The 12,775-nt window shown below is 35.5% G+C and overlaps 4 protein-coding genes across 4 annotated transcripts; 1 reads left to right on the forward strand and 3 right to left on the reverse strand.

Annotated features, from left to right (window-relative positions):
- Positions 1-5,491: 5,491 nt before the first annotated feature.
- G6M90_00g079840 (uncharacterized protein) lies at positions 5,492-6,576 on the reverse strand (the record flags this gene model as incomplete). Its single annotated transcript, XM_066131142.1, has 3 exons — positions 5,492-6,177; positions 6,235-6,379; positions 6,460-6,576. The coding sequence occupies 3 exons, from the start codon at positions 6,574-6,576 to the stop codon at positions 5,492-5,494; spliced, it is 948 nt and encodes a 315-aa protein (XP_065987126.1).
- Positions 6,577-8,123: 1,547 nt separating this feature from the next.
- On the reverse strand, positions 8,124-8,816 carry G6M90_00g079850 (uncharacterized protein; the record flags this gene model as incomplete). The annotated part of the gene is made up of 1 exon (XM_014684053.1): positions 8,124-8,816. One exon carries the CDS (start codon positions 8,814-8,816, stop codon positions 8,124-8,126), a length of 693 nt encoding a protein of 230 aa, XP_014539539.1.
- A 1,100-nt stretch (positions 8,817-9,916) lies between these two features.
- G6M90_00g079860 (uncharacterized protein) lies at positions 9,917-11,573 on the forward strand (the record flags this gene model as incomplete). Its single annotated transcript, XM_014684052.1, has 2 exons — positions 9,917-10,021; positions 10,116-11,573. 2 exons carry the CDS (start codon positions 9,917-9,919, stop codon positions 11,571-11,573), a joined length of 1,563 nt encoding a protein of 520 aa, XP_014539538.1.
- An 87-nt stretch (positions 11,574-11,660) lies between these two features.
- Positions 11,661-12,487, reverse strand: G6M90_00g079870 (uncharacterized protein; the record flags this gene model as incomplete). The annotated part of the gene is made up of 2 exons (XM_014684051.1): positions 11,661-12,314; positions 12,377-12,487. The coding sequence occupies 2 exons, from the start codon at positions 12,485-12,487 to the stop codon at positions 11,661-11,663; spliced, it is 765 nt and encodes a 254-aa protein (XP_014539537.1).
- Positions 12,488-12,775: the final 288 nt, after the last annotated feature.

Below are 12,775 nucleotides of genomic sequence, written 5' to 3' on the forward strand. Positions count from 1 at the left end.
TATTTATAAGCTAAATTATAATAAAAAAATTTTTTTTTTAAATTTTATTAATTTTATTAGCTTAAAGTTTTATTTTACTTTAATTAGCTTATTTTTTAATTAATTAATAGGTTATTTTTTTATAATTATAAGTATTTTAATATTAGATTATATTTTAATATATTTATAATATTAAGTTAAATTATTTTTAAATAATTTTAAATTTATACTTTAAAATAATTAATTTTTTAATTAATAATTTTATTATTATAAGTAAAAAGTTTTTTTTTAATATTAATTAACTTATATAATATTTTTTTATATTTTTATAATAATTAATAATAATTAATAATTTTAAGTAAAATATAATTATTTATTATATTATTATTTATAAATATATAAATATAATATTTTATAATTTTAATATTTAATATTATTTTATTATTTTATTTATTTTAAATTATATTAAAAGTTATTAATATTTTTTTTATATTAGCTTATAGCTTTTTTATAAATAATATATTTTATTTTTTAAGTTTTTTAAAATAAATTTTTTTATAATTTATTATTTTATTTTTTAATATTATTTTATAAATTTAGTTTTATTTTATAAGTATTTAAAGTAAAACTTATTATTAAATATTTAATATAAATAATTATAAATTTAATTTTTTATTTTTTTATATTTTTTATATTTTAAGTTATTATAATTTATTATATATTTTTTATTATATTTAGAATTAAACTTTTATTTATAATATTATTTATTTAGTTTTTATTTATTATAATATATTAATTTTATAATTTTTTTAGAATTTTTTTATTTAAGTATATTTAATATTTATTATATTTATTTATATATTATTAATATTTTATATTATTATTTATATTATTTTTTAGCCTTATTTATTATATATTTTAAGTAATTTAATAATAAGTATATTATATAATTTTTTATTTTATATTAAGATAATTTAAATAATAATTCTTTTTTATATATTAAGTTTTTTTTATATATATATATTAATATTATTATTTATTTTTTATATATATATATAATTAATATATATTTAATTTATATATATTTATAAAATTTATATAAGCTTAATATTTAATAAGTATATTTAAATTAGGTTTTAAAATTATTATTTAATTATTATTAATTATTTTTACTTTTTATTTTAAAAGTTTTTATTTAAAATATAATACTTTAATTAAATATTTTTTTATTTTAATTAAAAATATATTTAATTATATTTTAATTATAAAATATACTTAATATATTATAAATATATATAATATTTATATTAATTATATATAATTTTTATATTTTAATAAAAGTTTAAAGTTATTTTTTTTTTCCTTTTTTAAGTATTATAATATTAGGTTTTTTAATATTATAATAATATTTATTATAATAATAAAAATTATAAAATATTTTCTTATTAATATAAAAAAATATTATTATATAATTTACTTTTATATAATTATTAGCTTTATTAGTATTTTTTTTTTATTTTATTTATTTTTAAATACTTTTAAAGTATTTAAAATTATATTATTATTATTAATACTTATTTTTTTTATTTTATTTTTTAGTTTATTAAAAAAAATAAAAATTTATATATTTTATTTTTTTTTATATTATTATTATTTTTAAATTTTTTTTATTTTTACTTATTATTATATTTAATTAAAAATTTCTTAATATAAGTTTTTATTTAAATATTTTAATAATTTTAATTTATAAAGTTTTTTTTATTTTATTATTATAAAAGTTTTTTTTTTTATTAATTATTTATTTAGTTTTTTTTATATTAATTATTTAATTATTTATAGCTTATTTTTTATAAAATTTATAATTTTTTTTCTTAGTTTTTTTAGTTTTTTTAAAAACTATTTTTTTTTATTTATTATTTATATAAATATAATAATTATTATTATAATAAAAAGTTTAATTAAGATTTTTATATTTTATTTTTAGTTTAATAATTTTATTTTTTTATTAATTAATAATATTAAGTTATTTTTTATTTTTTTTTAATATTAGCTTTTATTTTTTTTTAGGTTTTTTATATTTATTAATAAAATATTTTAGTTTTTTATAATTATAATATTTTTTTTTTTAATAATATTAAGTTTTATTTATTTAGGGTTAAAAATATAATTATATATAATAGGTTTTTTTTACTTTTTTTTTTAGTTTACTTATTATTTTTTTTTTATAAGATTTTAGGTTTTTTTTTTATTATTTTTATATATATTATTAATATTATTTATTATTAATTTAAATTATTATTATTATATAATTTAAAAAGTTATTTAATATATTTTTTTTATATAATTTATTTTTAATTACTTTTTTTAATCTTTTAAAGAAAGCTAATATAAATAGCTTATTTTTTTAATTTAATATTAAAATAATTTATTTAAAATATATTATATAATTTAATATAAATTTTTTTTATTTAAGTTAATTTATATAAATAATTATAGTTTTTATTTTATTAGTTAATTTAAATATTTTTTTAATTATTTTTTTAAATTTTTTATAATTAATAAATATTTTTTTTATTTTATTTTTTTAATTATTTTTTATATTAATAAAATAATTTTATATAATTAATTTAAATTATATAAATATAATACTTATTATATATTTTTTAATATATAATATTTTTACTTATATATTAATTAATTTATTTAAGTAAAATTAATAATATACTTTAAGTTAAGTTAAGAATTTTTAAAGTATTTTTAGGTTATTATTATAAAGTTCTAGTATTTTAAGCTTAATAATTTCTTTTAAGTTTTTTTATTTTAATATAAATATTTAATATTTAAGGCTAAATTACTTAATTTATTAATATAATTATATAAGTTTAATTATAAAATTTTAAAGTTTAAGATTTTAAGATTTTTAAAATATTAATAATATAATTACTTTAAATAAAATAGGTATTATAAATATTATTTTAATAGTTATTAGATATTACTTAAAGTAATATAATAGTTATTTAAATAAGAGCTTTTAATATATAATAGCTAAGATTTTTTAAAGAATAAACTAATTATAATTTATATTAATAAAATAATTAAAATAATTAATTTAAGTAATTAATTATTATATTAATAATAAGTTATAAATTATAATTAAATAATTAAAGTTAAAAAGTTATAAATAAAGCTTATTTAATATAATAATTTATATTAAAAGCTAAGAAGCTAAAATTTATTTATAAAATAAAATTAAGGGTTTTTATATATTATAATATTTACTTATTATTTATTAAAGTTTTAATAAATTATAATTATATATATATTATTAGTTTATTTAAAATTTATTAAATAATTAATAAATTCTCTCTTATTAATAGCTTATTTTAACTATTAATTTATTACCTATTATACCTGCGCTATCTTATAGCTTATATAGCCAGCTTAACCTGCGACTTACACTGCAGCTTATAACTAGGTTATAATAGATATTTATATATATTTTTATATATTTTTATATATTTTTATATATTTTTATATATTTTTATATATTTTTATATATTTTTATATATTTTTATATATTTTTATATATTTTTATATATTTTTATATATTTTTATATATTTTTATATATTTTTATATATTTTTATATATTTTTATATATTTTTATATATTTTTATATTTTATTAAATTAATATAAAAAAATAAAAAATAAGGCTAATTAATTACTAGAACCTACTAGTAATATAATTAATAGCTATACCTAGCTAATATAATAATAATATATAATTTAAAAAATAATATATATATTATAATATATTAAATTTACTAGCTTAAAAGGTGATTTATAATTTTATATACTAATAAAAGTATATATATAATAATAATAATAATTTATAATTATATAAGTTATACCCTAAAAAACTTAAAGTAATTTAATATAATATAAATTAATAAAGTTTATACTTAATTTTTATAAAGCTTATTATTTTCCTTATAATTACTTTATTTTACCTTTATATATTTAATTTAAATAAATTACTTTATAAATAATATAATTACTTATAAGTTTTTAGCTTTATATTATTTCTTAAAATATTATAGCTTTTTACTTATTAATATTAAACTTAATTAATAATTAATAATTATAATTATAACTAGTATTAAAAAAGGTAATAAGCCTAATATAAATAAATTACTTTTTATAACTTTAAAAATTAAAGCTAATAAGCCTAAAAAAATAATATTAAGGCTATTATTATAAAAGATATTAATAAAAAAAGAAATATATTATTAAAAGCTAAAAATATTAAAAAAGTTAAAAAACTTAATAAAATAGCTAAAAAAGTAAAAAAAAAAAAAAGAAATAAAAGAAAAAATTAAGAAAAATATTATAAAGCTAGTTAATAAAAAATAGCTTTATATTATAGTTTTCCCCTTTATTATAAAGGGTGGGTTTTTATATTTTATTTTATTAAAACTTAAATTAAAATTTTAATTATATTCTAGGTTATTAGCTTTTTAACTTGTAAAGGTAAATTTGTCCTGCCTTAGCAGTACTTATATCCGCGGATAATACTGTTATCGCAGAATTAGTCTGGAAAGCCTTAAAAGCTGCACGCCAGCGCCCTGCTAAAGCTATTATAGTTTACTCGGCTAAATCTTATTATATACGTAGTAGCCGTATAGATGAAATTACACTAATTCCTATCTGGATAGGCTTATTGCCCAGGACAAGCCCGCTCTTTACTACTTGCAATGACCAATAACTGATAACCTAGAAGTGTTGATAATGCCGCTCCGTAGCAGTTGTCCCGTATAACCCCGTATCTACTCCCGTTAAACTCCCGCCGTTTTGGGACGATCCGGAAAAGAAATGCGGCAAGAATCAGCGTCCGCCGTCGGCATCAGACAAGGTCAGTTTCGGCATTCGAAATGGTGACGGCAACCCCCATCGCCAGGGGCAGTTGCATGACCCTGGTTTCATCTCTTTGTAGAAAGAAAATGTAACCTTATTATTGATCCCCTTGCCATGTATTCCTCCAGAATCATGTTGGTCTCTGGGGAATCCATCAAAAGGTGGATCATGATAGTCGCACTCTCTCACCATGTAAACATGCTAAACACATACGTAAGGAGAAGTCTCATTACGGCATCTACACTCTACAGTCGTCCAAAAGAATATCAATACTTGATTGCGGAAGGCTCTTGCCCGTATTCAAGGCTTCCTGGCCAGCAGGAGGCGTTCCATGTCTTAAATATCTCGACTCATGGGTAAAATGTCGCGGCCACATGCGCACCAGAATCAGACGAATGCTCGGCAGACAGGTGCATATTATGCCGACGTCGATTTCTATCGTCGACCACCAGACAACAATCCACACGTCCCAAGTTGGATTTGTTGAGCTGTCAAAATAAATGAGCGTATGCAGTCGTAAGATGGATATTACGGTGATGCTGAGTTTGAGAAACACAAATGTCAACAGACGAAGGCAGTTGGCGCGCAGGTAGAGATACTTACAAGGTCCCCATGAAGAACATGATGGCAACTCCCACCTTTTGTTTCCAATGCAGTTTAAGTCGTGGCACTTGACTAAGCGGGATGAGTATCATCCAAGCGTCGAGGGCGATGCTCAAGGCGCCGTTGCTCCATCCCCAAACATTGCGATCGATACAGTGGCCAGGCAGCAAGTGGTCAATGTGCTGGGTCCATGTGTAGCTGATTGGCGTGCACTGAAAGATGGCCGTGGTAACGAACGCGATACCAAAGGCGACATTAAAAAGAGCTGTTGCCCATAGCAGCCGCCGGATAGTCGTCCCCGGAAAGATGCGGAGATAGAACAGTGACAGGCTCAACTTTACGAGCGATACCATGGCCAAGTAGAGAACCTCGTCAATGAGAAAGAACTCGATAAAGGTAATTATGTCGTCTGGACTCAGGGTCCAGATGTCTCTGCCGAGTCCATAGGCGGCTAAGCCGTGAACATTGATAGTTATGCTGGGTACATTAACCAGAAATGCCACGAGAATGGCCCAATCATCGTAACCTAGTCTGTTGTTATGGCAGAATAATACCTTGTATATGATGCGGACTCCAACAAAAATGCTAGACGTGACGCCCACGGAGATGGCCAAGGCACTATATTCGGAAGACCTGTCCCTCGTAGGATGGCCGCATGCCGACTCAGTGAGGTTCTTGGTGACTATCAGTGGTATTAGTGCGACAATGAGAACCAAAGATCTGGGGCATAGGTAGTTACATAAAGCCTCGGGAGGGCTACACGATTTCAGGATACACGGCGTAGCCAGCCCCTGAATGAGGTCGTAGTTGGCCGTGGCACAAATACAAGCAGCATCTGCGATGGAACAGGTCGAGTTGGAGACGGCGGGAATCAAGCAACCCAGCTAGTTTCATATATTCTTGATTAGCGATTACACCATGGTAAGCTGTCGGAAACACTACGATTGGTGGGCAAGCTACTCACAGCACAAGTTGGTAGTCTTGATATGGTGTCAGAGAAGGAATCTGGAACTAGCACCGATGCACCCTGCTGACTTAACAGCAGTAGCGGAGCTGTGAGAAGCACCGTCAATCTAGTCATGCTTGTGGAATATGGAAACACGAGACAATGAGGTGTTGCTATTCATCAGGCCAGAAGCCTGCGCTTGCTCTGTCTCTAATAAGACGGCTTGAGGTTTCGCAAACTCAAGCGCTTGGAGGTTAGAGACGACGATATATATCCAGTGACATCAGACGCCCCATACCATCGGAAGCTGTTCGTGTCTAGCGCCGATCCGAAGGGGGCCTTTCTCCAACGTCGTGGCGTTTGCGTTGTGGCTGCGTGGACAAGAAGCCTCGTGGTTTCTCTTTGACTCGGTGACCCTGCAAATACAGTGCAGACCTCGTCAGCGGCTAATAACAGTGGGAACAAAGGAGTTCTTGGCTCAGCCAAGGTCCTGTAAGAGGTGAAGGCCATGGGAAGCGTTGCCACTCATGTCTGCATCCAGGCACTCTGCACACGCAGCGTGCTATGGCCGGTGAATTGCTCGGCGGGATGACTCTTATTGCTAGGTACACTATGCATCATGATACCTATTAATTCATGTTGCAATATATTATAATATATTAGTATATACGTCAAGATATGTAAATATCGTCCACCATACATTACTTTACCATATCCAGGGACAGCTTAAACGCCGTAAATCGTAGGGGGGTTGGCGCACCCAGCACAAAGAGCAAGCCCGCCAAGCAATTCACCTTCGTCGGCTGGGGATCAGCGAAGAATCGATATCCGTATTCCTGGCGACTGGACGTGATTGGTGGTGTTGGCTGGAGATGGCGTTATTTCAGCCAGGGCTTGGGTCGAGAGATGCTGGCTCTCACACCTCCACGACCAGAACGGCGCCATGGCCTTGTGCCCTGGCGGGAGGCGATTGGTGGGCTAGACGTCTGGATCGGCATTACAACTCTTCTGAAACGGAACTTGACTGGGTGGCCGATGAAGGCATGAGTCGTTGTCGAAAAGGAGGCACGGCATCTGATGAACCACGGCAAACAGCTTTGCTCTGACTAGCGACGGATGACCTCGTGTACATGCAACAGGTCCGGGGGTCAAGCCCCGCACTTGGCAGGGTGTCAAATGACAGCAAATGAGAGAGGCTATTCATTTCCCCGGCAAAGTGTCTGGTGGAATTATACGGCAATTCCCGAGCAGAGGTGATTGAAGTTTCTCCACATGGCAAAAAGATGCCCCTTGTTTCCAGGCATGTCCACCTGCGATGAACCAGAATTTGACAATAAACAACTGTCTAGCTATAGGCCGGGATGAAATACCAGCTATGCTAGTCCCCTAGTAGCTGGTAGAGATTCTAGGGTTGACCCTCACCCTAACCCTAATTACATCGTGCTGGAATGGTTGCTGGGACTGGGCGACAACTTGCGGCAGCGTCTTTATCCGTGGCAAAGATTTACTTTTCAAGTCTGGTTTATTAAATCCAACTTCTGAGTCTAGTATTCACCACTTGAAAACATATACTAGCCTCAATTCAGTAGACTTCCTCTGGTATGCCATCTATCCCGAACGCGTGCCGGTCAATAGCCACTTCCCTCAAGCATAGTCTTGAATCTTGCCAATCGGGAGGTTTCTTAGTCGTCCGAGACACTTGAATTCTTAGGCCACGGCCACCAGCCACGGAGCGGCATATCGTCGTAGATTGCATTAAAATTTCGCTCAGGCTCCGCTCGATTATACATATAGGCCAATTTTTCGTCTCGAGTAAAAGCAGCCGCACCAAGAACATTATTAACTGAGAGAGTCTGGATGCGAAATCGACAAAGGGGCTTGATTCCACGTGAGACGACAAATAATGTTGCCTTCCACTGGGGATTCTCAGCTAGGTCAATACGCTGGAACCTGCGAGCATGTGTGAAGCCCCAATCTTGAAGCCCTAGCCCCCAATCTTGAAACGCTGGCGGCATTGATTGTAAATCATCGTAAAAGCAGCAGCCACTGAGATCCACATTGTCTTGCGAGCAATACAGGCCTTGCTTCATAGCTGCTGGCAGGTCCTTAACGCGGAAGATTATCGCTGCCATCCAGGGTCCATCCTTGTGAATCTTTTCGATGTCCCCTTTCTCTGGGCAAAAGTTGACGTCTTTTTGCATTCTGATGTCTACATATCCACCCTTGAACTCGGAGTCTTGATGGGCATTGTATTTGCCGTTGATGTGATTAGAGTTGGTATAGGGAGGAGGAGGAGGAGAAGGAGAAGAAGAAGGAGGAGAAGTTAAAGAAGGAGAAGTAAAAGGAGGAGGGGGGGGATCTAGCGATGACCTCATGTTGGTCAGGTAGAGGTGCGATATGACTTTCGTTTCTGTGGATGAGACTGATGTCGTTGAATAATCGACCACAATTTTCGGTCTTGTCGCAACCAAGTGCTGGTCTCTGAGCGGTGTTTGAGGAACTTTTCTCAGGGAGGGCCAATAATGTTTTATACTTGGTGTTGGATTTTCTACCCTTGGGTGTGGCGTTTTTAAGCTTGACCGTGGTAACTTGATCTAGGTTGACATGGTGTTAGTCGTAAACCTTTAATTTTGTCTGCGCCTGGTTCGCCTCGCCTGTTCCAGATAGCACCGTGCCAAAATGCGATACGGTCTAGTGCTGCCTCGTACCGTAAATTTTAAATTTAATGGACAATGTTGAGTTGTTAAAGATGGGGAGAGATGGCGCACGAGTGGCTTGCCGACGCAGCACTCTGTTTGTTCGTCAAGGCCGCCGTCAAGGCCAACAAGCTTCTTGTCACCACCTCGTCAAGATAAACTTTGAAGAGGGTAGCGCGACTTGGTGGTACGTATCATCCATGGTTTTGTCATTTTTTCTCAAGTACAACATTGTGTCAAGTCCCTGCAACACAAATTCAAAGTCGAGAACAAGCATGATACAAGTATCGTGCAAGCGTAACATTTGATAACACAGTATTGTGCTTTAACAATCCAAGAACAGTAAGAGGCCAGAAAAATAGACCGTCTGCCCATCGATGGCACTATGATATGAGTGCCGCGCCAGTTTCGCCACCAACCCGCTGTGGTGGTTATTGCTAGTTGGACCGAATTCACATCTTTTCCGTGGCCACAGAATGGAGGCATTCCTGTTGGCCTATGATTGTGATGAGCTGTCTTGTGACAAGTGATGGACTCTTTGGCGCGCAATGGCTGCCAGGCAACTTTGAAGGGCCCAGATGGCAGATGTCGTCCAGACGTCTGGAGTCTGGACTCGCAATGCCTGTCGATACTTGGTCCAGTTTAAGTAATTAGTGGGCCCCCTTGACTAGCGACATCGGGAGGCCCACTACACTTAACCGTGCCCACATGCATCGCGTCCATCATCTCCATCATCATCATCACCATCATCACCATCACCTCCATTCTCACGACTGACAATGGCGGGACGCGGCATCCGGCAGTGCCTACACGATATCACCGCTTATCTGATAGTACTCATCGTCGTCGCCACCCTTGCATCTCTGCAGTTTGGCTTTCATCTAGTAAGTGTCGACCCCACGACTGTTGACAGCTGTGGCCACTCCTCCAGAGACGCCATCATGACAGCTCTTTGACCACCCAACTAACCATTCCCAGGCCGAACTCAACGCCCCTCAAGATGTCATTACCTGTCAGAAAAAATCAATCTCCACTGCCTCTCGCGTTGCCGGCTGGATCAAGGAGGCTGCTGGCAAAGCTGACAGGACCGGAGGGTCTCCTGGCTGGCTACCAGAATGTATCCCCATGAGCGAAGCCGCCTTTGCTACCGTCTCTTCCATCTTCACCGTCGGAGGTCTCGCTGGCGCCCTGGCAGCTGGACCGTTTGCCTCCAGGCGGGGGCGACTCCCTGCAATGAGAACGACGGCTTTGCTGTACATTGTGGGCGCTGCCGTCGAGGCCTTGGCCGGCAGCGTCGTCGCCATGTCTGTTGGCCGTCTTGTTTCGGGTCTTGGAGCCGGAGCTTCCACAGTCATCGTGCCCCTCTACATCAGCGAGATTTCTCCCCCCGATGAGCGAGGGCTATTCGGCGCCATGACCCAAGTTTCCATCAATATTGGCATTATCGTCACCCAGACCTTGGGGTACTTTTTGAGCTACGGCCACGCCTGGAGATGGGTTCTTGGTATTGGTGTTTGCATCGCCACGACCCAGTTTCTTGGCTTATTCGTCGTTCCCGAAAGCCCTGCCTGGCTAGCTGCGCATGGCGACCCTACCAAGGCCAAGATGACGCTGCAGCGCATTCGGGGGAGCGGATTCAATATCCACGAAGAAACCTCACATTGGGGAGCCGGTGGCGGTAGTGGTGCCGCATCCGGTCGAGAGGCAGAGGAAGAAGGTCTTTTGGGTCAGACTGACGGAACCGCGCCACTGTCTCCTACCACCTCTGGCTCGACACGACACATGGGTTTCATGGAGGTTGTCAAGGACCCAAAAACACGGCCAGCCATTATTGCCGTCGTCGGAATCATGATAACGCAGCAGTTTTGCGGCATCAATTCCATCATCATGTATTCTGTTTCCCTGCTCGCCGATTTGCTCCCGGTTTCTTCCGCAAAGCTCACCATCATCATCTCGGCCGTCAATCTCGGCATGACCATTGCTTGTGCCCCGTTGCCGGATCGTCTGGGCCGCAAGAGGTGTTTACTCATCTCCATCGTGGGACAAGGTTCGAGCTCGCTAGCCTTGGCGCTCTCCATCGTGTTTGGTGCCAAGGTCCTATCAGCAATTTCTGTTCTTGCCTTTGTAGCCTTCTTCGCCGTCGGCCTTGGTCCAGTGCCCTTCATCATGGCGTCAGAGCTCGTGGGACAGGAGGCTGTTGGAGCAACCCAGAGCTGGTGCCTGGCCGCCAATTACATTGCAACATTCATCGTGGCTCAATTCTTCCCCATTATCAACACCGCATTGAACAAGGCGTTTGGCGGAGCTGGATGGGTGTACTTCCTCTTTGCCGGGCTGGCTGCGCTGGGTGCCTTGTTCGTCGGTGCTCGGGTACCTGAGACGAGGGGGAAGAAGGATGCCGATGAGGTTTGGGGACGAACACGCCGTTTGGATTAATCGAGACATCAGCGTTTTTTCTTTTTTTTTTTTCCTTTCAGCGACTGATGACGTTCATTTTGTATTCCAAAACTTCTAGTATAGCGTCTATTTAAAGGTTTTTGCGGCATTTATGCTCTGATGCAGTTGCATAATACCTGTCTTGACCCCATCCACAATGTACAGCTCCCCGGCTCTCTTCTCCCCGTACACATCCTTTGCGGTGGACCGAATAATGTCCTCCAGCCCTGCCATGCCCCCGCAGCCCATGACGACACAAGCAATGTTGCCCGATTCAAGGAGGCCTTTGGTGGCCAGGCTCAATTTCGTCTTTACCTCTTCCGGTGGGACGGTATGGAAGTCGCCTGCCGTCAGGCCCGACGAGGCCACACCAGCAAACTTGGTACTGCGGCCTGCTGCATCGACGCCCAGGAATTCGTAAACGCCATCGGAGAGATGTTTCTCCCAAAACTTTCCCGTTGTCACGATGCCCCACTGCTCACCGGGCCGCAGCAGAGACATGGCAGTCAAGATGCTGGCTTCGAAAATGCCCGTCACCGGCCCGTCAAACCAATTTGACAGCTCTGGAACGAGGGTGTGGACGCTGAAACAGGCCACCAGGATGGCATCCCAGTTATTGCGGGCAGCATCTGCGGCTGGCAGCTCGCTCAGGACGACTTTTGTGCTGGCTTGGATGTCTTCACTGTTGTCGATGCTCGGTGGAGCTCTGGAGCTGGCTGTCATGGAGTGTATCTCTACAGACTCGGCGAGAGTCAGCATGTCCCCTGTCCGTCCGCATTTTTATGTGTCGGTAGCATTCATACATTGGATACGGGTGTGGATTTGGCAGCCTGGACCATCCCTCTGGTCATGGCCTCGGAGGAATTGGGGTTGAGGAGCAGTATGCGCATCTGGGGGGGCGATTCTGAATCCATTGTTGGAAAAGTAGAGTATCTTGTTCCAAATCTTGCAAAGTATCTGCTGTGCAAACTCTAGTCAACAAACTTGCCCAGGCTTATTTGTAGCTCATAATCTCAAACACTCACGCTGCCCGGGATGTCACTCGCAGGGATGTCACGTGACCCGTCTGGTTGTTGCTGAGCCACCTCTGACGACAATCGGCTCGAAAACCCCCACTATCCTGGGTGCTGACGACGTATCTCCATCCCGGGCACTTCGAGCTGCCCACAACCACCAACTCCCTAGCTTTGGCCTCGTCAACA

The sequence above is a fragment of the Metarhizium brunneum genome, chromosome 4 (genome assembly GCF_013426205.1).
Source record: "Metarhizium brunneum chromosome 4, complete sequence".
NCBI classification, from domain to species: domain Eukaryota; kingdom Fungi; phylum Ascomycota; class Sordariomycetes; order Hypocreales; family Clavicipitaceae; genus Metarhizium; species Metarhizium brunneum.